The sequence below is a fragment of the Sinocyclocheilus anshuiensis genome, unplaced genomic scaffold, assembly GCF_001515605.1.
Source record: "Sinocyclocheilus anshuiensis isolate Anshui unplaced genomic scaffold, SAMN03320099.WGS_v1.1 scaffold999, whole genome shotgun sequence".
Taxonomy (NCBI): domain Eukaryota; kingdom Metazoa; phylum Chordata; class Actinopteri; order Cypriniformes; family Cyprinidae; genus Sinocyclocheilus; species Sinocyclocheilus anshuiensis.
This window is the reverse complement of record NW_015544197.1, coordinates 152884-178486: the sequence shown is the minus strand read 5'-3', so window position 1 is coordinate 178486 and position 25603 is coordinate 152884. Positions and strand designations below refer to the sequence as shown.

The window sequence follows — 25603 nt, the reverse complement described above, 5'->3', positions numbered from 1 at the left end:
TTAGGGCTGGGTTTTGACACAAATTTCACGATTCGATTCTCATTCACAAGCTTGTGATTCGATTCGATTCAATATTGATTATTTTGGATACATATCAGGTAACGTTACAGCACATGCCAAATTTTTTCCAAGGATAAAAATCTCTCGACGAATGCTGTAAAATATACATGAGAGTCAGTTGGTACTACATTACTATAATATTGAAGGTTAAAATTGACTGATTTGTAGGCTAATATACAACTGCTAAAATTAATATATATTTTTAAATATAAACATTTAAATGGTGGCGGTCATAAAAACTTGATGGATTTATTCAAACATAAATGAAACATTGAAGAACAGTAAAAACCCCACACCTAAACCTGACAACTACCTTACTAACTATTAATAAGCAGCAAATTAGGAGTTTTAATGAGGCATAGTTAATAGTTTGTTAATAGTGAGAATTGGTCTTTAAAATAAAGTTATTTTAATATGTCATTTATCAGTTAATGCCATATAATATAATATAATTATCAACTTATTATATAGGATTGTATTATAATATAAGAAATTCTATTCAAACTCTGCCAGTGATGCCATTAGCCTTTAGTTTAAACAGGCTAATCAATTTTAAAACATGAGGTAAACTGCTTTTAATTTTTGTGACATGCTGTTGCATCCAACAGAGACCGACAGCCAAAGAGCTTCTGAAGCACAAGTTCATCACCCGCTACACCAAGAAAACATCATACCTGGCAGAGCTCATTGATCGATATCGCCACTGGAAGTCAGAGGGCCCCGGGGACGAATCAAGCTCTGATGACTCTGACATGTATGTGTCCGCTTTACATTCCTAGATGTGCGATCAGCAAACTTGTGAAATTTGTATACAGTATGTTTACTCTGTGTGCTTTCACTCAGGGATGGGGAGGGGGATGACAGAGACCAGTGTCCCATGTGGACTTTCCCCACTGTACGGCCCACTTCCATGAACAAGTTACAGAGAGGTTTCAACCATTTAGACAGTAAGGTAAAAATGTGTTCTGAAGCCTTTGCAGAGCAAAGCCAACATAAAAGCAGAATCTGTATTATATAGATACCACAAAGGGTGTTTAAACAGTATTTTTAGTGTCAAAGAGGCAGCATATACATCTACACAGGAATCACAATTGCAGGAAATGAATTAAAGTCCCATCAGAGCTGCCTCTGATACTAGGTGTGAAAGGGCCGGGGACAGATATGACAATGTTTAATACAATTTTTATTAAGGCTGTCCCCGAAGATTTTTCTTTAGTCGACTAATCGCACTTAAATATATACTGGGGGGCAGAGCCTCCTTAAAAAATCAGCAGGTTTCATTAAACACATCTTACACAAAGAAATTAAGTGTAGTATACTTAATTTGAAATATTTTTAGTTTAAAATCATGTACAGTCTTATATGGGGGCTGCCTATTGTGATCACATGACCAGCTGAATACTACTCTATAAAGTGCAACAGTGCCTGTCCCCTTTTTTAGCCACTATGGTTCCAGAAATGTTTTCCTATAGGGAGTTTAAACAATACTAAAAAAAACATATATATACAGTATATATATATCAAGGTGAATCACAATATTACAAACTTTCATTTGAAGAAAATCAAGTATATATATACATATTGTTCAGTGCAAAAATATGCATATTATGCATACAAATATTTAAATAGTTTGCAGTGCTTCATGGGATTGGGTGGGCAATAAAGAGTTATTTTGGCGTCATTTGCTAGTTGCGATTTTCTTGTTGGAGATTTCTCAGCAGAAATATGAGTAATGTAGTTTTTCACCAGGGTTAACAACCTCATAGCTCACTGTAGATTTGTCTTTAAAAATGTAGAATTTATTGTTCAAATCAATTCCCCTATTAAGAAAATTAATGGGATTTTTACTTTTGGAACCAGACTGTTAAACACACATTAGTTGATTAAAATATTCAGCTCTAGTACTGAGGCCTACGGTCCTCCACACTGAACTTATAACACGCCTGTTTTTACTGCTACAAATTGATAACTGTCAGGTAGGTACAATTTGAACCATACCAATGCAATTCCTTTAATGCCAACATAATTTTTGAGCTTATCCAATAGAATGGTCAATAGTATCAAAGGCAGCACTGAGGTCCAGTAACACTCATTTTGTAGTGAATATGATCAGTTTCTTTTCTGACTTGACTTTGCAAGTTCATTTGGACTTCACCGGTTTATTTTTTTTGTTTTTCTAACAGACATCAGACATTGTGAAGAGGCAGCCAAAGTCACCGTCTCTAACAACGTTCATCACACCCATCTTCAGAGAGGTAAAGAATTCAAAAACGTACGTTTATGTAAGTGAGCCTTGACCTCCTGCTTTAACGTCAAGTCACAACACGTGGATTATGTTCTGTATGCAGCTGAAGGAGAAGCGGCGTGTTAGCGGGAGCGGTGTATGTGCCCTGGAGGAACTGGAAAACGCATTCAGCCTCGCAGAGGAGTCCAGCCCTGGAATCTCAGACCGTTTACTCAATAACATTATGGAGAGAGTGTGCAGGTAAACAGGTCTTACCTTTAATATACAGTTTCGTCTGTGTGTCTGTACACACAGTATCTAATTGTATTTTATGTCATTTTCTGATTATGCCAGTTTTTCAGGTCATGCTGATTCAGTGCTATAAGATATTGTGCTGCGCTGTGGCACTTGCATGCAGTACTGAATCTTCCGCAGGAGTGAACTTTGAGACTTCCTGTGTCTCAACTCTGCAGGTTTACACTCAAAAGAAACAGCATGCCTTCAAAACGATGATGTCCGATGGAAAGACCGTCCCGATCCCTTCATGAGCCGGTCCTCTGTGCCCACCTGCTCCTTCTGCTGAACACCTCCAATCTTTCCATTACAGCTTGTATTATGAGATGTTTTTTTACAGTTTACTTTATAGAATTTTGAAATGTCTAAATCAAATGTAAAATATTGAAACGACAAACCAAGTTTGTGTGTATTCCATTAAATGAAAAAGTACATTGAACTGTAAATAAACTAGTGTAAAAAGTGTTTATTTCTTAAGTTTGCATTTAGGACATAAATTACAGGGTGAAATGCAGGAAAAAGGCTTAAAAGGATAGTTTAGCCAAAAATGAAAATTCTGTCATTAATTATTCACCCTCTCATGTCATTCCAAACCAATAAGACTTCCGTTCAGCTTCGAAACACAAATCTGATAGAATTCTGTCCCTTCATTAAAAATCCATGGAACCGAAAGTTTGATGCTCCAAAAAGTTCATAAAGAATTGTAAAAGTAATCCTTTTCTTTTTTAAGAGACAATTGTTTTATAATATAAACAGAATTTAGGCTTTTATTCATGTATAAATCTTGATCAACGCACTTACATAGGGCATGTCATGCAAGTACACTTTGCAGTTTGCTTACTATATTTGATGTGCTCTATGCATGTGCGTTGATCAAAGTTTATATGTGAATAAAAGCCTAAATTAAATCTGTTTCTATTATAAAACATACAAAGCAGGGTTATTTTAGTATTATTTATGAATTATAATATTTATTAATAAGCTTTTATTGCTTTTATTTCTATATTTTCAGTTTTATATTTTAATTATTTTTGTGGCGTCATTTTATCGCTTTTACAAATTTTACAAAAAAAATAAATTTATTGAAAAGTAAGTTTTAGCATTAGTAATTTAAGTATGTGAAAGTGAGAAATTTTGCCTTTGCAATAAACTGAAATAAGTTTTTCATTGAATATTTATATAGCAATATAATATTATAACAAATTATTTTTGTTCATTTAAATAGGACTTGGATTAAACCACTCAATTCATATGGATTATTTTTACAAATTTCACGTTTCACGATTCGATTCTCATTCACAAGCTTGTGATTCGATTCGATTCAATATTGATTATTCATATCAGGTATCAGGTAACGTTACAGCACATGCCAAATTTTTTCCAAGGATAAAAATCTCTCGACGAATGCTGTAAAATATACATGAGAGTCAGTTGGTACTACATTACTATAATATTGAAGGTTAAAATTGACTGATTTGTAGGCTAATATACAACTGCTAAAATTAATATATATTTTTAAATATAAACATTTAAATGGTGGCGGTCATAAAAACTTGATGGATTTATTCAAACATAAATGAAACATTGAAGAACAGTAAAAACTATAATGAATATGTTATATGGTGCATATATTTAGCAAAATGCCCCTCTCTACAGTTTATTTTTCTGACTAATGGGTTTATGGTCACTGAATATGTTTTTCTGAGGTAAATATGACGTTACGTGACACATCGTTTACAAGCAGTTATATTGACTTTGCGTGACTGAAACACTGATTGAGAGATTACATTAGACAGGATACGGATTGTAAAGTTGTACTCTTTCTTTTAACTTACCTTCAGATGTTTAGTCATGCTTATTTTGTGCTGAAACTGGTATTAATGTGGAGGAGATGATCCACGTGCGCCTCGCGCTGCTGCGTCTGTTGAACTGATCTGAGGCGCTACCAGTGTTGCCAACTAATTTTCAGGGGAAGTTGCTAAGAGCGGTGTATGTGCCCTGGAGGAACTGGAAAACGCATTCAGCCTCGCAGAGGAGTCCAGCCCTGGAATCTCAGACCGTTTACTCAATAACATTATGGAGAGAGTGTGCAGGTAAACAGGTCTTACCTTTAATATACAGTTTCGTCTGTGTGTCTGTACACACAGTATCTAATTGTATTTTATGTCATTTTCTGATTATGCCAGTTTTTCAGGTCATGCTGATTCAGTGCTATAAGATATTGTGCTGCGCTGTGGCACTTGCATGCAGTACTGAATCTTCCGCAGGAGTGAACTTTGAGACTTCCTGTGTCTCAACTCTGCAGGTTTACACTCAAAAGAAACAGCATGCCTTCAAAACGATGATGTCCGATGGAAAGACCGTCCCGATCCCTTCATGAGCCGGTCCTCTGTGCCCACCTGCTCCTTCTGCTGAACACCTCCAATCTTTCCATTACAGCTTGTATTATGAGATGTTTTTTTACAGTTTACTTTATAGAATTTTGAAATGTCTAAATCAAATGTAAAATATTGAAACGACAAACCAAGTTTGTGTGTATTCCATTAAATGAAAAAGTACATTGAACTGTAAATAAACTAGTGTAAAAAGTGTTTATTTCTTAAGTTTGCATTTAGGACATAAATTACAGGGTGAAATGCAGGAAAAAGGCTTAAAAGGATAGTTTAGCCAAAAATGAAAATTCTGTCATTAATTATTCACCCTCTCATGTCATTCCAAACCAATAAGACTTCCGTTCAGCTTCGAAACACAAATCTGATAGAATTCTGTCCCTTCATTAAAAATCCATGGAACCGAAAGTTTGATGCTCCAAAAAGTTCATAAAGAATTGTAAAAGTAATCCTTTTCTTTTTTAAGAGACAATTGTTTTATAATATAAACAGAATTTAGGCTTTTATTCATGTATAAATCTTGATCAACGCACTTACATAGGGCATGTCATGCAAGTACACTTTGCAGTTTGCTTACTATATTTGATGTGCTCTATGCATGTGCGTTGATCAAAGTTTATATGTGAATAAAAGCCTAAATTAAATCTGTTTCTATTATAAAACATACAAAGCAGGGTTATTTTAGTATTATTTATGAATTATAATATTTATTAATATTTTGATTTAGCTTTTATTTCTATATTTTCAGTTTTATATTTTAATTATTTTTGTGGCGTCATTTTATCGTTTTAGTTTCTTTTACAAAAAAAATAAATTTATTGAAAAGTAAGTTTTAGCATTAGTAATTTAAGTATGTGAAAGTGAGAAATTTTGCCTTTGCAATAAACTGAAATAAGTTTTTCATTGAATATTTATATAGCAATATAATATTATAACAAATTATTTTTGTTCATTTAAATAGGACTTGGATTAAACCACTCAATTCATATGGATTATTTTTACAATTTTTTTTTTATTAGGGCTGGGTTTTGACACAAATTTCACGATTCGATTCTCATTCACAAGCTTGTGATTCGATTCGATTCAATATTGATTATTTTGGATACATATCAGGTAACGTTACAGCACATGCCAAATTTTTTCCAAGGATAAAAATCTCTCGACGAATGCTGTAAAATATACATGAGAGTCAGTTGGTACTACATTACTATAATATTGAAGGTTAAAATTGACTGATTTGTAGGCTAATATACAACTGCTAAAATTAATATATATTTTTAAATATAAACATTTAAATGGTGGCGGTCATAAAAACTTGATGGATTTATTCAAACATAAATGAAACATTGAAGAACAGTAAAAACTATAATGAATATGTTATATGGTGCATATATTTAGCAAAATGCCCCTCTCTACAGTTTATTTTTCTGACTAATGGGTCACTGGTCACTGAATATGTTTTTCTGAGGTAAATATGACGTTACGTGACACATCGTTTACAAGCATGACTTTGCGCTTTGCGTGACTGAAACACTGATTGAGAGATTACATTAGACAGGATACGGATTGTAAAGTTGTACTCTTTCTTTTAACTTACCTTCAGATGTTTAGTCATGATTATTTTGTGCTGAAACTGGTATTAATGTGAAGGAGATGATCAGTTCACGTGCGCCTCGCACTGCTGCGTCTGTTGATTTTTCAGGGGAAGTTGCTAAAGGAAGGTCGATTTGTTGCTAAAAGTTGCTAAATGATGTTGTGATGTCATTGCGCAATGACGTCATTACGTAATCACGACGCAAAATTGTCACTACCTCAAATCTCAGCAAAAATATATTTTTTATGTTAATTTAAATGTGTTCGTAAAATACTATAAATGCATAATATATTCACAAAGAAATGTGCAGCATTTTGTCCAAGCAATAATCAAAGGACACATTTAATTTATAATTTGTCTTAAATCTAATTTTGTTAAAAAAAAATTAAAATAACCGTGAATCGAATCGAATCGTGAAATCAAAATCGTGAATTGAATCGTGAGTTGAGTGAATCGTTACATCCCTAGTCACTCCACATTAAACGGCGCCAAAGCGGCATAATTATTGTTTAAATACTGCAATACAATGGACAGAATTTGAAATCTAAGACTTTGTTTCATATTAAAAGTACCAAAGCACAATGCTTATTGCGATTTATTGGATGGGAGGTGCCCTTCAATGTTCCATCCATTAACTGAAAACAGGCTAAACTAATCGATTCTTGGGATTTAAGAATCGATATCGTTCCGTAAAAATGAAAATCGATTAAAATCGAGATAGATATTTTTCACCCAGCCCTAGTTTTTATGAACTTTCTGAAGTGCCAACGTTTTGGTGTAATGATCTTTCAATAGAGCGACATAAATCTCAGTTTTCATTTAAATATCTTCATTTGTGTTTTAAAGATGAACAAACTCATGTCATACAGGGTGAGTAGGCTAACTGATAATTTTTATTTTTGTGTGAACTAACCATTTAATGTGACAAAAAGAAGAGAATTAAACGTTTACACAGCTCAGTTTTATTTGATATCCCTTCAATGTCATAACATGAAACTTACTATATGCGGTGTGTACAGGAGCAACGCCTCAGCAGCATGCTACACAAAATAAATAGTAAAGCTGGAGAAAAGCGATTTCCTCAAAACTCAGTTTAGGGCCTCTCTGAACGAGACAGGAAACTGAGGTCTTTGAGTAAACTCACTTTTCTCATGCTTAGCAATCCAGGATGATAAAGAACCCTTCATCCATCCCTCTTATTGCCAAATACAGAAAACGAGGAAGAAAATTATTCCAGTCCTTGCATAAAATGTACAAAAATGGGTGGAGACCATGAGCCCACACAGTGCATTAGTGAATTAAGAGGGTTTTGAAACACATCAGACTAGCTGAGCTCATGTCGAGATGATAGCTGCATACATTTTATTGTTATGAGTACACAAAGCAACACTGCTTAATGTGTGGCCGACTAACTCTGGCCAACCTTTTTTAGGCTTACGCAAGACTTCTTCAGGTCTTTGGTTGGACCCTGTACAGCATGTTGAACGGACAAAGCCAAAAGCCAAAAGCCTTATAAATACAACCAATAATCCAAGAGGCAAAAAAAACAAAAAAAAAAGTCTCCCAAATCAGATGTGTTACAGATCTGTCTTCATAAAGTGAGGCCGGTAAGTAAACATAACACTGGAACTCTATCATGCTACTGAAACAACAAATAACTCAACTGGCCTTCCAACAAAACAAGACCGTAACATATATAGTAAAAAAAAAGTTTGCTGATCAATAGATCTTAGGGAAAGAACTTGTAAATTAATTATTAATATGCTTTAAAAAAAAATTAAAAAAAATAAATTGCATATACAATATAAAAGGGGAACAGGCAGTTTTAGGCCTTTGATCCCAGTTTAAATTTTGGATATAGTGGCTGACCATCTTGCATTGTTGTTTTAACTTCACCAGAACCATTTCCTCTTCCCTGTGTGTAAATGGCAGGAACCAAAAGAAAAGTGCAATATTACACTGTGGATGACCCTCTTCCCCCATATGGGGGTTAGTTTAGACTTGAGCTTATTATCTGTCAAGTATCCCAAAAATCAAAACTAGTGCCATTTGTGAATACATCATTTAAAACATTACATTTAGTTTGGTTAGCAAATGTTTTTTGGTCAGTCTTCACTTCAAAATAGATATCTGATTAGTTTTCAGATTTAAAGAAAATCAATGCTGTGAGATCAAAAAGCAACGGATCAGAACTAAAAAAAATCCCCTAAATAGTAACAGTCACTTAATAATGACCTTCAAGACATGCTTTAACCTACGCTGGAAGAGGACAGCACATACTGTACAAGCCAATTCAGCTGCCTCAACGTCAAAATAACATTTCTATTCCTCACTGATTCCTTCCTGTACCAACATCTCAGCCTCAACCCTTTAAAGGGGCAAAGGTGCTCGATCATAGAACTCCAGTTTCTGAGCTATGCCCTGTAAACATGCTCTCTGACCAACATTACGTTGTTTCTACATCAGCGAGACACATTTTACAGCGCTAGTCCTTTATCTCACTTACTGCACCAGCTGGACAATACAAACCCTCTGTTTGTCAACACTCCATTTAGTAGTATTCAGTCAGGTTGTCCCAGGACAAATAATAGAAACTATATTTGTGGTCCTGAGGGACTAGATTTCTACTGAATAAATTGGAGTAACAAGAATCATTAAATATCCTAATGACAGATTCATCTTAGCAAAGACCTTACAACTTGAATACAGCAATAAGTGTAACCTTAGCAAGATTATCTCTGGATCTTTAAGGAAAACACACAAACTTAACTTAATTCAGTCTAATGTGTTTCTATAAGAATTCTTTCAGTCTAATGTGCTTCTAGAACAGCAAGATGCCCACTTTTTGTTTCATCAGCGAGAAGACGAGAAGAAAAGAAAGAGAAATGGCGGGAGACAATTACAGAGTGCTTACTTTCCGACCAACTTCTTTGGTCTGAGGTTTCAATAAGCAGCTCAAACTCCCAGCAAGCAGAGAACTAACAGTCCAGAGTCAAGAATCAAGTTATTATGATTATGCTTCTCAGAGCCACAAATCAGAAAGGATAAAACGATGCTGTGTTTGGTCCTGGCAGACAGTGGGCCCAGCCCTCAGCTCCAGGAGACCAGTCTGACACACTCAGCTTCCCCCGTTCATCTCTGCTGGGCCTTTGGGTACAAGCAGACTCATGCGTCCCGCGGAGCTCGCTGCACTTTTGATCACCTCCATCCATCTGCACACACATCCCAGCATGTTTTAGCATATCAAATATTCACTTCTTCTCTCTTTTATTATAGAAGAAAAAATAATTAAGGCTGTTAATTTAGCATGATTAATAAATTTAAAAAATGTATCAGAAGTATTATGTATAATGTGTATTGAATTGTAATATAAATATTTCACTAGTCTGTTTTTATTACAAGAAATGCAAGCAATTATTTGCAATTAATAATGACATACACTACTGTTCAAACGTTTGGGGTCAGAAAGTTTGATTTTTTGTGAAAGAAAGTTTTATTCAGAAAGGATGATTAAAAGGCATTTATAATGTTATTAAAAACGTCATTTTCAAATAAATGCTGTTCTTTTTGAAACTTTCTATTCATCAAAGAATCCTGAAAAAACTATCACCGTTTCCACAAAAATATTAAGCAGCACCAATGTTTTCGACATGATGATAATAAAAGTTTTTCTAGAGCATCAAATCAGCGTATTAGAATGATTTCTGAAGGATCATGAGACACTGAAGACTGGAGTAATGATGCTGAGAATTAAGTTTTGCCATCACTGGAATTAATACATTTTTAAATATATGAAATAAGGATATTTTAAATTGTATTAACATTTTACAGTATTACTTATTTTACTGTATTTTTCATCAAATAAATGCAGCCTTGGTCAGCATAAGAGACTTCTTTAAAAAGCATTTTTAGAAAAAAATCTTACAGACTCCAAACTTTAGAACAGCAGTGTACATTAATTCAATAAATTACCAAATCATTAAAATGATGCACTGAAATCAATTGACAGCCCTAAAACTAAGTCATTAATATGAAACAAGGAATAACCTAATGAATAATTTTGAATAAATTATTTTAATAAATATATTTAAAACCATACCTTTCAAATGTATACTCGCTCTCTGCCCTGAAGAAGTAAACATGGGATTTGAACTGCAGCTTGAAGACGTACTCCTTATGGATGCTATCCGATTCCTCTGGGGTGCTGACTGTGTAACCTAGCAACGGCAGACTGGCCAGAGGGAAGTCCTCCTGGAACAAAAACAAGAATTAATTAGAAATTATCCAGACCTTTAGACCTCCTGCAGGAAGTTTAATCTTTCAGAATGAACATCAAATACATCAAACGGCTTGTACATATTCCAATACCTGGTGTGTCTTATAGAAGAACAGGCAGAAGTTGGTAAAGACGACCCAGAGTTTCTGCCAGCCATTGCTGTTCTTAAACTTCCTTAGGAGGTAACCAGACAGCTGGTTCTGTAATGGAGGGCAAGAGGAAGTTGAACATGTAACTGCTACAACACAGCAAGAACACCTCATGCACAAAGACCATTAGTGCTGCATTAGTTTAATGAAATTTACAGCTGTACAAAACACGGAAAAAATAAGCTATAGAAGAGAGTACCAATTTTCCAAATAAGCAGGTAAAAAAAAAGAAGGAAAAAAAAAAAAAGTCTTAATTTCACTGGCAAAGCTTGTAACTCTCTACACATTCTTCTTATGGGTCAGTGAGAAATACTGTCTAATAGTGGGTCACAATGAATTTGCAATGATAAAGCATTTTCAAAGAGTTGGTGATTCGTTGTCATGAGTGACAGAGAGAGTTGTTGATGCAAATGTACACATCTCATTATTTTCCAAAAAAAAGTTTTTAAATATACTTTATTTATTTTTATAAAACGGATAGTTCCGGTCCTTGATTCTGATTGGTTGAGCCACGTTCGAAGCCGTTGTAAATGACTCTACAAACATACACCTTTGTTTACTTTGTGTGTTGCTTGGCAACCACAACTGTTTCTGAGGAACTACATTGTTTGGTGGAAGAATACTGTTTTTATTAATATCATTACACTTTATTTGCTCTGTTTTATTTTGTGAAACCTTACTACATATACGGAATAACCGTTTTATAAAAGTAATAAGCCCCGTGAAGCAGTGGTTTACAGTGAATTTATAACAGCTAAGGGGGTTTTGGCAACGCACCTCAGCTGTTATAAATTCACCGTAAACCACGGCCTCTTGGGGCTTATTGCTTTAACAAATCGAATGAATTATTAATTAATAAATGCAGTATTATTGCATTTTAGGGTGTCACCACAAGGATGGATTTAGATAATCGAGGATCACTGTATTTGAATGTTTTCATATTCAAGTGAAGGTCTTCAAATCTCTAGGGTGACTGCTATTGGAGGGGTTTTGACCTCATTGGTACCTGGTTCATGCGCAGATAGTCACTGAGAGAAAGGTTCTGATTTCGGTACCAGCACACATGAGTGATGGTGTTGGGTCTCTGGCCCTGACCGAGCAGGTAGCGAGGGGGGAGCTCTGGAGACACGGCTGGAGAACTGAATACTGAGAGCAGGCAGGCAAACAAAGCACATGCACAGGAAAAGATGTAAACAGGAAGAAGGACAGATAATGTGGTGCAGAGAAAGTGCTGAAGACAAAAAGGGCAACAAGGAGAAAATGAGACGAAGAACAGAAGACACAAAGCGTGTTAGAAAGTTAGCTTTCAATCCCTAAGTGAGGAAAAAAGACAGATTGAAAATTCTTCAAATCTCTAGAAAAGAAATGTTAGAAGAAATTAAGCATCCATGAAAATGTTAACTAATTCGTTCAATTTCATTCCAAAAGTCAGTTACTGGTGGACAAATAAAGAGGAAAAAATGTTACAGACATAAAAACATGGAAGTGGGAGGGTGGAGAAGCTACTGGATGTGTTGAAGAAAAGGGAGACAGAAGCAGAAAAAAGATCCATGAGTCTTTGCCCCTCATTCTCAAGCTTCGGCTGCAGTCCAGACCTCAACAGCCAGCCTCAGAGATGTGTGTGTGCTTGTGTGTGTTCATGTGTGTAAAGCTCAAACTGGGTGAATCTCACCAAACCTCTTAAAAGCATGAGTCAATTTTCAACCTAAAATTAAAATAAAATAATTGTTTAAACTGGTATTTAAACATTTAAATGATTATTTAAACTGAATTTATGAATTTTTAAAATTATGATAAACTAAAATAAAAAATAAACTATATAAACAATTTATGATGCTTTAAATGAAGTATTTTAATATACTGTAGTATAACTGTTTTACTGAATTAACAAAAAATTTATTAATAAAAATAAGTTTGGAGAGCATGAGATTTTTTGCATTACAGTACTGACAATTCAGAGTGAAAATGATTATAGCTGACATGAAAATAATAATAATAATATGTACTACACATTTCTGATAGAAATAAATTGTAAGTTGATAATAAACTTAAAAGATAAATGAACTATTTAAACTAGTTATAATTATTTAAACATGAAGTGTCGAAATATATTGTAGAATATGTGTTGCACTGAATTAGCAAAAAAAAATTAATTCAAAATAAATGAATATGATTGCAAATTATGATATTTTTTTCTTTACAGTACTGACAATTCAGGGTAATAATAATAAATGTAAGTACTGAAAGAAAGAAAGAAAGAAAGAAAGAAAGAAAGAAAGAAAGAAAGAAAGAAAGAGTAATCCTCTTTTTTATCCAAAATATTAGTTTCTTTTGATTCTGGGGTGAAATATGACCCACACATTTCTTTGCAAACACATGCTAGAGTCACGTTCCTTCATTTGTACACCGCAGCTGTAGTCAAGACCTTCACAATCAGGCTCCATGAAGACTGTAAATGAATGTGTGTGTCTGTGTGCAAGTGTGTAAATGCTACCTCCACGGCTAGGCTGTGGTCAGACATAGAGACGCTGGTGTTGCGGTGCCAGCACACATGCATGGTGGTGTTGGCCCTGTGGTGGCTCTGCTTGTCCAGAGAGCAGCGGGAAGAGTTCATGTCATCCTCTGACTCCTGCTCCAGAGACACTTCATCTGATGATCCTTATATTGTGCGGAGGGAGAGGAAGAAAGGAGGAGAGGGGAGAGAGAGGAGGAGCAATCGGAAGCGATGGGGTTTACATCTACTTCAGGATTTAATTTACTTCAGGATCAGTGATAAAGAGGCTAAGCGACAAAAACACATCACAACCTGCACATGTGTGGACAGTGGAGGAATACGGTGTAAGCAGGCTTGAGATACTTACTGTTGGAGCGATCACACAGGCTTGGGTCCAACAGAAGATCTGATTTCTCCTGACATTTCTTTGACATGTCAATAGCCATGTTCAGATCTTCAATCCATTTGTTCATCTCTACTTTGGAACTGTGGAGGAGAAAGAGTCTCTTACTGAAAGATGATAAACAGCAAAGACAAAAGTTAAAGGGATAATTCACCCAAAAATGAAAATTCTGTCATAATTTACACCCCCTCAAGACCTTGTTGCTTTATTCTGTTTCTTTCTTCTGTTGAAGATATATATTTTGAAGATTGTGGATAACAGTTAATGGTTCCCACTGACTTCCATAGTATGAAAAAAAAAATACTATGGAAGTCAATGAGGATCAGCAACTGTTTGGTTACATACATTCTTCAAAATATCTTTTGAGTTCAGCAGAAGAAGAAAAAATTCATACAGGTTTGGAACAACTTTAGGGTGAGTAAAATGATGACAGAATTGTTATTTTTAGATGAACTATCCCTTTAAAGGAAATGTTTCTTTGAAAATAAGAATAATATAATATTACTGTTAATTCAAACGTTTGACATCTGTAAGATTATTTTAGTTTTTGAAACAAGTCTCTTATGCTCACCCAGGTTTATTTGGTGAAAAATACAGTAAAACAGTAATATTGTGAAATATCACCATTAAAAAAATATATATTTTAATATACTTTTATATATTCAATTTAAATTTAATGTAATTTATTCTTGTGATGGCAAAGCTGAATTTTCAGCAGCCATTACTCCAGCCTTTAGTGTCACATGATCTTTCAGAAATCATTCTAATATGCTAATTTGGTGATCAAGTAAGATTTCTTGCTATTATCAGTTGTGCTACTTAATATTTTTGTGGAAACCGTGCTACTTTTTAAAAAAAGATTCTTTGATGACTAAAAAAGGACAGATTTATTTGAAATATTAATTTTTGTAACAATATTAAAGTCTTTACTGTCATGTTTGATCCATTTAATACATCTCTGTTGAATAAAAGTACATAAAAAAAAAACTAATGACAATATACAATAAAAGTGTATAATATAATTTCATTTCATTTTAATACGTATTTGTTATTACTGTTGAAATTTGATCTCATTATTTCAACAGGCTGCTAAGTGTAGAACATATACAAAATTGTTCTTTATTTCTCAACATTGCAAAAAAAAAAAAATCATTGGAATGAAATGTTATTAGAATAATGAAATACTCGAAACCCAAATTTTTCAACCAAATCAAAAAATGAATCATGATTCCCAGTCCTACTTAAACACAGTGTGAAAGTAATTTCTTTCATATGCACTCACCTAGCTGCCACCACAATGGTCCTCTGAGCGGAATATATGGTGAAACAGTGAGGAACAGACCACTCATTCTCACTCTCCTCCACCTGCAAAACATTTAAAGTCCAGAGAGAGGCCTGCCAGTTAAACTTAAGGGATCTGTACGACTAGCATACTTTGGGATAATATGACTGATCCCATCCCAAAGTGTCAATAATCTACTTGTTAACATCCTGACTACTAGCAATCCTCATTTCTATCAATGCTGGGGAGGGATAGCAGAAGGAGCCGATGGGGGAAATGCAAATGTTGTGGGCAGACTTCCGAGGTGCTGTTTGGGAGTGGGGGATTTTGGGATTTTCCTCATACTCACCGGAGCGTCCAGCACAATGAGCTGCGGGCAGGAGCGAAGCACAGACAAGTCCACTGTAACAGTATGTACTGTAAATGCATTTCTCATTTGGTAATATAAACAACCGTTGAAAAGTTTGGGGTTTGGGAAGATTTTTAAATGTTTTTAAAGACGTCACCTAGCTCACCAAGGCTGCATGTATTTGATCACAAACACACAGTAAATACACCAATATTGTGAAATGATTACAATTTAAAATAACGTTTCTATTTTTAAATATTTTAAAATGCATTTTTATTCCGTGATGGTAAAACTGATTTTTTTTAGCACTGTCTGTCCGTGTTAATAGACAGCGTGATATTAGGTTGAAAATAACCCAGATTACTCATCTCCTCCTCCGCACGCCAGCCCTGAACACTTGTAAACAGCTCTTTTAAGTGCAACTTTGAACATGCGTCTTGTATGAATTGTGGGCCAGGACAGTGTGCACATTCAAATTTTAGTTAACGGCAGATACTACAAATAAGGCCTGAAAGATCACTGCTTTATGAAAACAAAGCTAAGATGTGAGACAGTGCAGACGTTTAGAGAAAAATGCCAGTATAAACGTCATTTATCAATGCCTGCCTGTGCACTTTCATCGGAGTTTACCCCAGCAAGCCACATTAATTCTAACTTCACTTAAAAACAGCATGCTACTGAGACAGCCCTCTTCTCATGTTTAAAGATGGGCAAATCCTCTCAGCCTAGCACTTGTGCAGACTGTTTGGACAGAGTCATTCATCAAAAGGCCTTTTCAGGCAAGCTGGTTTACATAAGAGATGAGACATTGATGGGATTGCTAAAGATTCAAAATAAGCTGAAGTGTGTGTACTTCTTTTGCAGGATAAAACAAATTGTAAAAAAAAAAAAGCAATTATGATCATTTAGCTTTTTAAAACGTATATTATGTCGAGAACAACCTCTGTTGAGTAAATGAAAGCTCTTCATCAAATATAGTATCAACTCAGTATGTGTTTTCAGGCACAACGATAGTATTTGTCAGGTAATGGCAAGATATGTCGGGCTCTTCAGTGAAGCTGATTTACATTTGGAGCTGACTTTTGATTTCCAGAACCTCCGAATCAAAGATTCAACTCCTTTTGGCATTGAATCCCAGCCCTAACTGAAAGTCATTCGCTGAATTGAACATAAATCAGGTGACGTCAAATTCAACCACTAGCCATTTGATTTCACGATTTGTTAATGCTTTTCTGATGCCTATGAACAACAAGCCACTTAAAAGAAGCTTGGGCCAAGGATTTTGGTGTAGACCTGTCTGATGAAACATGGAATGAATGTCTTAGTAGGATCTAATTTTGTTCAATAAATGCTAGACATAGGCTGATCCAGTTTAAGGTAGTGCACAGATTGTATTAATTCAAAGTTAGACTAAATAAAATATACAACACTATTTCTTCAATATGTGATAGCTGCAAAGCGACAGAGGACTCCCCATCGCATCTGTTCTGGTTCATTTTTGACTTTTTTTTCAAAGGTTTTACAAATGACATGACAATGTTCAGCATACTACTGTTTGGAATGTGTATCACTACATAACGCGTAATGTTTCGTATTCAATAATGCAGTTAGTATTCCATTCCAAAAATAATTCCTGGGAATACTCACAATCATCCCATGGAGGGGAAGCTGTCCATGAACTTTGAACTGATTGGTTGCAGTCACCCCTTTGCTTGTGTACAGCAGCATGTCTGAAAACTTAGACAGAAAAAGGTTTTGGTCAACCCAGACAGAAGTTAAAATCAAAACAGCCAAAACAGAATAGAAGTTCAGACTTACGAGAAAAAACATCCTCTGCTGCAGACCCTTCTTGGTGAGCTTGTAGAGACAACCTTCCCTGATAAATTCCTAGAGGAGGAGCAGGAAAAAAAAATGAACTGGGCACTTTACTTACGGACTTTAATTAATTATAAAGCAGCAAACTACAATTCCAATTTCCTTGTTTCTCTAGAACTCTTCATTTTGTGAGATGCTCATATGTAAGGGTGAATCATTGACATCTATTGTATTGCTTCCAAGCTCTAAAAACTACATTACTATCATCCTGCCAGCAGTGTGCCACAAATCGAACGAGAAATGAGACGAAGATTGCAATGTGTGATTGCCATGACAGTGAGCGTTTGTATCGAGGTGAAATAACTTTTCCAGTGAAGAACAGTGCTGTTATTTTGGCTATTATAACCCTCTTTTAAATACCTTTCTCGATATTTTTTTATGAGTTGAAATATGATCTTCTAGCTCATAGATTTATCTTTTATCTTAAAGATTTCTGCCATTTAAAAAGTGTAAATCTAGGAATGCAGAGTTACATTTTATACTACTTAGTAAATTTCTGACCATGACCATAGTATAACTGGCTCATAACGCTAAAAGGGGATGTTCTGTAAGCCAGTTCATCCACTACTTTGACTAACCAAAACAAAAATTCAGGTACAAGGTAACAACTCACTCTTCCCGGAGCCGTAAGGTTCTCAATGCCAATCAGATCTCTCTGAAGTTCTGTCAGCTTCTGAAAGTTCTCCAGTCGAATCAGACTGCTCTGCAGCTGAGCAGCAATCTCTGCAACCTCTTTCAGAGCCTCTGCAAAAACAGAATGTTGACGTTCAGTATCATGCTCAGATCTTAAAGAAAAAGCGTTTGTTCTTCGAAAAAACATCTGAGGTTTAGCTGGTAGCAGAATCACCTTTGCAGTCATCGTAGTCTCTGTGCTGGGGGGCGTAATGCTTACACAGACGCTCCAGGATGAGTTTGTAGTGCATGAGTCTCTGAATGGGTTTCAGCAGGAAGGTGTTGAGAGGCAGGTAGCACACCTTCTGCAGCTCAAACTCTTTATACACAGTCTCCAACTTCTTCACACGCTTTGTGGCTTTCTCAAGCTCTGTGAACACCTCATCATGCTTCTGCAGAAAGCCTATGAACTCCTGAGATTATGAAGGCAACAACCCCATCACGTAAATTATGGATGATCTGAATACTTGCACCAAAATCCACATTAAAGATCAAAGTTGTTCTTGTTTGTAGAACTGAACTATAACCTCACCTTCAGAGCACACATGTTGCGCAGCATGACATCTCCAATTCGTTGGTAATCTCCTTTAACATGAGCGTTAGAGCGCCCCTCCCTGTGAACATGTGAAAATTATCAGTGGCTGAGACAAAATAGCATTCCTGTCATGAACCTTTAAACCAAACATAAAAAAACTAAGTTTGCATAGTTTTTTTTTTTTGAGTATCATATTTGATACATCAGGCTTTCATGGTTCATATAGTATGACATAGTACATATGGAGCTCATACTTGAGGAGGAAAAAAAAGTTATTAAAAACAAAGCAAAAAAATGCAATTTAGTGCAGTTGCTGATAATTAAATGACCAAAATAAGTTGAAATTCTGATAGCTTGTAATGTAAATCAATGAGATTTTTATAACAGTATAACAGACTACTTGCATAAAATGCATATAAAAATCAGTTGTCACTCTATATCTCACATATACCACCACAGACATTTTTAAAAACTATGTACTAAAAGGAATTTTTCTTGCTAAAAAGTATTAAATATCAGACAATAGAAAGCATGTAGTAGATTGCATACAACAGGTTTTTTTGTGATAATTTAGAGGTATTACAAATTTGAGTATCAAATATAATACAGTAGGCTTTGTAGGGTTAAATTAAAATTTGTTTAACATTGTCATATATGCTAACAAGTTGCATTTTGTTAAATAAGAACTAGTACCAGAGAGCCAGCCTTTGGTCAATCTCTTTGAGAAAACCTCTGTGGAACTCATAGATGGGGTCGATGTTGGAGAACAGGAGGGTCATGAGACCCTCAGGCATTGCGTTTTCTTTAATCACTGCACCGCGGAACCACTGAGGACATGGACACACACACACACACACACACACACACACACGCACACACACACACACACACACACACACACACCAATGTGATTAGACACAGTTCAAAGACAAAAGCTCATCTAACAGACACATTAAACACATCAATAGAAACATACACAACAGCTAATTGACACAACATACAGGATACATTGTCCAGACAAGCCTCACACACTAAACTTGTTATATTCATGAGTACAGACAGCTCTGCTCACCACTGTGATGACCTCCAGATCTTTCAGGTAAGTCCGCTCTGTTGTCAGAATCTCCTTAGCAATGAAGTAGGCTTTGTCGGTGGGATATCTCTGAAAATAAAAGCATACTTAAAACCATTCTTAGATAAGCTGTATTAAACCCTCTAAACACTCTATTTTATTTGGCAAGTTCATTTATGTTCTATGGAGTGAATGTAGAATGTAGAACATAAAAAGTTAATGCAGAACACAGAACCAAGAACTTATCTTAGAAATTAAGTTATAGTACTTACTTAGAACCTACATAAAACCCAGAAATTAACAAAAATGAATGTAGAAGTTAACCTGGAATACACATCCTAGAATTTCTTAAATGTTAGCACAGTTTAGAACTTAGAAGTTAACGTAGAAATCAGAATTTATATATTAAATTAATGTAGACCAAACATAAAGGTTAACAGAAATTCATGTAGAAGTTAGCCAAGAACACAATGTATAACCTCAAACACAAAACCTAAAATTTAACTAAACGAACATATCTTTGAACATAGTAGGTTCATCTAGAACCTTAAAGCTTTAACACAGAACTCGGAGCCTAGAAATTAAAGCAGAACTTAAAACCCAGAAGTTAACATAGAAACTAACGTAAAGATTAACTTCAAACACAGAACCTAAAATGTAACATTAAACTTACAAGTTTAACATAGAACCTAGAATGTAAGGTAGAACCTAGAACTCATTTTAACCTAACTTCAGTTGACTCGGAAATATTTCAAGATACTATTACATATTTAAAGTGTCAATGTCTGATAAATCTATAAAAGTTGGGTAATGGTTCCCACTCATTTTTTTTTTTTTGTACTTATTTCAATCAAATCCAAGGATGCCCTGAGCTGGGCTTCAACAGTAAACGTTTTCAACTCTTATTCAGGCTCAGGCAGGTTGGCATGCGATCAGTGTACCTTCCTCCTGCCCTCTTCGTCTTCCTCTAGTCTGGCAGTGCCCACCTCATTCAAGATGGGGCTCTGCAGGGGTGAAGGTGCCTGGCCGGGAAGACTGAGAGTGGACATCTGGAAAGAGGGCGACAGACACAGAGGACCCTTGGTGTTGAAGGGAGAGAGCTGTGGGATGTCATTGGCAGAGTCTACGGGATGAAAAAAGGGAGAACATGAGTTAAAGGGGTCATATGATGCGATTTCAAGTTTTCCTTTCTCTTTGGAGTGTTACAAGCTGATTGTGCATAGATAAGATCCCTGAAGTTGCAAAGACTAAAGTCTCAAAACCAAAGAGATATTCTTTATCAAAGTTAAGACTCTGCCACGCCCCCCTAAAGCGGCGCGTTCTAACACGCCCCCACATATCTAGGTCACTGTGGGAATATTTGCATAATGCGCCCAAATGTGCATGCAAAGAAAGAAGGCGTGGTTTCAGTAACCGCAGTTAGTGTTGATGCAGCCATGTCAGGGAGACGCTGTGTGTTTCTAGGCGAAAGCAAAAGCACTTTATTTGGCCTTCCGAAAGTAGATGCATTTAGGAATCTTTAAGATCACTTACAACAGAACAGCAATGCATTTTATGGACGACCGTTTCGTGAACCTAGGAGAGGAGGTAATTCTGACTTTGCTATGACAATCTGGCGCTTCTGAATCAGCTACTGTTTTGTTATTAGTTTAAGTATTTGCTATTGACTGTTCAAATGTGGAGTTTTGCGCATCGTGTGTGTGTGTGTGTGCGCGCGTGTGTGTGAGAGAGAGAGAGACAGTGTCACATCACAGTAGGGTCAGCTGTCTTAACCACGGCTTGTGTACTGCATCATTACTGTGTCTGTCACGCGACTCTGTTCCCCTTTCGGGCTTGAACTGATGGTAAAACTAATGACATTATTTACTGTCTTTACATTTATTTTGAAAGATGAAGCTCGCGATTATGGTAAGGGGCGTTACATTTCCGACGCGTGCTTGTGGTGTTCGGCCAATCACAATGCACTGGGTCAGCTGGCCAATCAGAGCAGACTGCGCTTGTCGGAAGGAGGGACTTTGTAGAAAATGAAGCGTTTGAGAGAGGCGGGGCATAGAGGACCTACAATAATGTACAGTATTTGAAAAATAATGTGTTTTTTGAACATTAAAGCATGTCAACATATTCTGTTACACCAAATACACAAAATAATCATCTTTAAAAAAGCATCATATGACCCCTTTAATACTGTTAAAACCATAATAATATAAAAGTAAATAGTTTAGATTTTTATTGATTTTTTTTTTAAAGTTTAGGAGTTTATTAAATATTTTATTTTTATTAAAAAAATTAAAAAGCAAAGAAAATGTTTAGGAGCTTATTAAATCAAATAAAAAATATTGTAATTTAAATACTACCACTAAACCAATATGTAAATAGTAATTACTTCGTAAACACCTAACAACCACCTAGAACACCCTAGCAACCACCAAGTACAACCTATCACTCAAAACACCCTTCTTGCATCTAGAAACTGTCAATTCAATAAGCATGTCATTATGCCCTGCATCAAATCAAATAGGCGATTTAAAGTGCTAATAACATAACATGGAAAATAAAAAAAATTAAAAAAAATATTTGGTCACCAACAACTCTGCCAAAGCAATTATGACAAAGCAGAATAGTGAAAGATATGATATATATCAGGAGACATGGCCATTCTCACACATTGAGCTGTTGTTTGCAGAGCAATAAAACAGGAACGAGAGAAAAATCACACCCATTTCCTTTACCACATACTATTTTATTAAGAAATAGAAGATAAGAAGCCTGAAAACAAATGAAAAATAACACCACGCCTACTGTATATATAAAGGGATAAATACAAGAAGGGGGAAATGGTTTCTTCCTCAAAGAGGAGCAGCTCACGGGGGAAAACAAGAATGTAGAGGCTGGGCATAAACAAGGAACTTCAGATAGAAAAAGGTGGCTTTATGACCCGGAAATAATTCCTGCAGAGGATTATCAGCGATACTGCTGGGCTGGTGAGCCGGCAGTGGTTTACAGTTTAACTGGAGTGTCCCAGCGGGGATGACATAAGAGGGGAGGGAGAGAAGGGGTCTGGAGCCGGGGTTTGGCAGCCAGCCTGAACAAACACTCTACACTAGAGTGAGGCTGTGGAATGTAGCTTAAGAAGCGTATCTGAAACTCTAAAACAACAGACAGGCTTGTGCTAGATTGTGTTCAGTTTCGTATTTTGTATCAAATCCTACTGGTAGTTCATTACTGCTATAAACTGTATATGAGAATGAGAAATATGTATTGACACAGTGTTTATTAGCAACTTTTTAAGTGTTAAGTGTTAACACACAACATGCATCCTGAATTACCTGAAGTAATCACAAACAGTACTGTATATGAACTTGTGTACAGTATCATCTATTGGTCAAAAATTATCTGCTTAAAACAAATGTAAAACAGATACAAAAGGTCAGGATTTATTTCACTTTATTTCAAAGGTGTGACTTTTTTAAGCTACTTAGTAACTCATCTGTTAAACATAGATAATGAAGACCAGTGTTCTTATTGCTAACTAAAAGCAGACTTATTAAAATTATTTTCAGCAATTAAAATAAAGCTAAAAAAAAAAAAACTAAATGATGCCTTGGCAACTGAAATACGTTTTAAGTACTAAAATAACTAAAATTAAAACCAAAAAATAAAAAAATAAAAATAAAACTAAACAAAACTTGCATATAAAATTAGAAATTTCTAAAACTAACTAGAATTTACAATATAAAAGTAAAAGGGAATTCAAAATATTAATAAATATTTTTAGTAAACAATTAATACTAAAATAACACTAATGGAGACTTTTTCAGTACATTTGTACTGAAATCCTACATTGAACCTCGAAGAACCAAAAAAAGAATTAACAGAGGGCAAATGGACATCTGATATGAGCTCAGCATGATCACCGTTTAATAATTCAGCTTATTTATTTCCTGATGGCTAGTACAGTATTTGCAACCATTTTCAGTTAAAGGGGTCATATGATGTGATTTCAATTTTTCCTTTCACTTTGGAGTGTGAAATCAGTGGTTAAGTTGTATTTACAACACTGTTCCAGAACACTTCAACCCAAATATTCAGATGTGTGCAGCACATTTTATGGAGGACTGTTTCCTGATCCTGGTAGAGTAGGTAGAGACTACAATGCCGGCTGTTCTGACTCACAGACTGTAAGTACATTTTTTATATTTAAAGAATATGCCACTGACGATTCAAACGAGAGTTTTGAGCAGTGTACAGTAGCACTTGTTGTTTGTTATTTCTCAGATCACAAATGCAGATATGGTTTTATGTTTACGCGGCGCGATGCAACGCAACGCGTAAAAAGACAGTATAAATCATTATAATCCGTAATTATGTCCCCACTGGATGCAACAAATGCCTCGTTTATAATGGGTTTTAATGTTTTTGTCTCGTCACTCCGGCCGGGACAAGGCATCACAGTATGTTAAGGGGCGTAACATTTCTGTCACACGCTTGAGGTATTCGACCAATCACAACACACTGGATAGCTGGCCAATCAGAGCACACCTCACTTTTCAGACCGATGAGCTTTGTAAAAATCGACGCGTTTCAGAAAGGCGGGGCATAGAGGAGAAACAATAATGTACAGTATGTGGAAAATAATGTGTTTTTTGAACCTTAAACCGCATAAACATTTCATTACACCAAATACACAAAATGTTCTTTTTAGCAACATCACATGACCCCTTTAAGATTTTTACAAGCTAAAACGGATACATTTACTTGAATTAGTAACAAAAGACCAGGGCATTACCCTACACAGAAGAGAACTTATCCTTGATTCGCTGATTGTTCTCTTATTTGCAGTATTTAACATATAGGCAGAAGGATTCAAAATGATGCCAGACACAACGGCTCCCACTAGTTTTAGCATTGCTCCCACTTTCCTGGCCATCAGCTTGTTTTCCTCTAGTATTTTAGCTCACTGTTCAACCACAAACTCTCAAAGAAACGATGATAAATAGGTGGCTCAAGATGTTGACACTGGCACTGATCCATGTCATTGAAAATAGCTCCTTAAATATAGAACTAATCAAAATAACACTGCAAACCACAAATCCTGAAAAACCCATTAAGGTTACATCCTTATAAAAAAAAAAAAAGCATTCCAGCAGTTTAAGAAAACTGCATTAGATTTTAATGAACACCATATTACAGTTAGGTATGGCAGTAGGTTAGGTATGGACACAGGTTATTAGAGGGGCTAGTGCAGTTTCAGTTTTTAAAGTAATTTGCTTCACTTAAATCATTTTTAAAAGGGTACAAAAAAAGTCTGATATCTCAGTTACCCAAAAGTGTTTTTTTTTTATTTCAAAGGGAAAAATATGTGCGCACACACATATAAGTACACTCTATTTTCACATTAGTACATTAAGGACCTAGTATTTGCATCAATAGCACTTAATTTCAGAATTAAATTTACAAAAAAATATCGATACTGAGGAAGCATAAAGTAAAGCACAAGGCAGGTAAAGAAAGGCAAATCTGGTCAGGTTCTCTTTTGTCATTAGATCCCCTAAAGTACTAGGAATACCTCTTAAAAAAAAACAACAAAAAAAAAACACTAAAATCTTGTTTCTGATGCAGTACTGTGACTGAATGAGACTTAACTTTGTAACTTAACAGCATTTGTATTTGAAATTTTTTTAAGTGCATTGTAGTTTGTTATAAATACCGAAAAAAATTAAAAATAATATTAATTTGAGACACCTTCACTAGCAATGAACATTTTCTAATACTACATTGAAAATTTTCCCTACCATAACGTGTATTTTGCATCTCTTATAAGAAACACTTAAAAAACAGCCACACTGCAAACAAACTGCATTTTTGTACCAATATTTAAAGTGTGCCTGTAAACAAATCAGAACACATCACTAGCTTATAGTGGGGGGGGGGGGG

The 25603-nt window shown here is 35.4% G+C and overlaps 2 protein-coding genes across 7 annotated transcripts in view; one reads left to right on the top strand and one right to left on the bottom strand.

Moving 5' to 3' along the window:
• Positions 1 to 2900, top strand: part of LOC107696758 (serine/threonine-protein kinase 25-like) — a 17437-nt gene extending 14537 nt beyond the window's left edge. Inside the window, exons 10-11 of one of the 2 annotated variants that reach the window (XM_016497246.1) lie at positions 2409 to 2545; positions 2758 to 2900. In XM_016497246.1, coding sequence (XP_016352732.1) covers positions 2409 to 2545; positions 2758 to 2797 — 177 coding nt within the window. In that variant the 3' untranslated portion in view covers positions 2798 to 2900. Of the gene's footprint in view, positions 1 to 2408; positions 2546 to 2638 lie in introns of both variants that reach the window. The other variant, XM_016497247.1, reaches the window with a different exon arrangement.
• Positions 2901 to 7508: 4608 nt separating this feature from the next.
• Positions 7509 to 25603, bottom strand: part of LOC107696757 (FERM, RhoGEF and pleckstrin domain-containing protein 2-like) — a 58880-nt gene continuing 40785 nt past the window's right edge. The window contains exons 14-28 of one of the 5 annotated variants that reach the window (XM_016497239.1): positions 20611 to 20792; positions 19670 to 19759; positions 19291 to 19424; positions 18595 to 18676; positions 18238 to 18475; positions 18004 to 18134; positions 17334 to 17402; positions 17163 to 17252; positions 15516 to 15536; positions 15167 to 15249; positions 13849 to 13967; positions 13482 to 13645; positions 10931 to 11038; positions 10662 to 10813; positions 7509 to 9774 (exon numbers count right to left, since the gene is read on the bottom strand). In XM_016497239.1, the coding sequence (XP_016352725.1) occupies positions 9681 to 9774; positions 10662 to 10813; positions 10931 to 11038; positions 13482 to 13645; positions 13849 to 13967; positions 15167 to 15249; positions 15516 to 15536; positions 17163 to 17252; positions 17334 to 17402; positions 18004 to 18134; positions 18238 to 18475; positions 18595 to 18676; positions 19291 to 19424; positions 19670 to 19759; positions 20611 to 20792 (1757 nt within the window). In that variant the 3' untranslated portion in view covers positions 7509 to 9680. Of the gene's footprint in view, positions 9775 to 10661; positions 10814 to 10930; positions 11039 to 11993; positions 12134 to 13481; positions 13646 to 13848; positions 13968 to 15166; positions 15250 to 15515; positions 15537 to 17162; positions 17253 to 17333; positions 17403 to 18003; positions 18135 to 18237; positions 18476 to 18594; positions 18677 to 19290; positions 19425 to 19669; positions 19760 to 20610; positions 20793 to 25603 lie in introns of those variants that run through there. The other 4 variants (XM_016497241.1, XM_016497242.1, XM_016497240.1 and 1 more) reach the window with 4 other exon arrangements.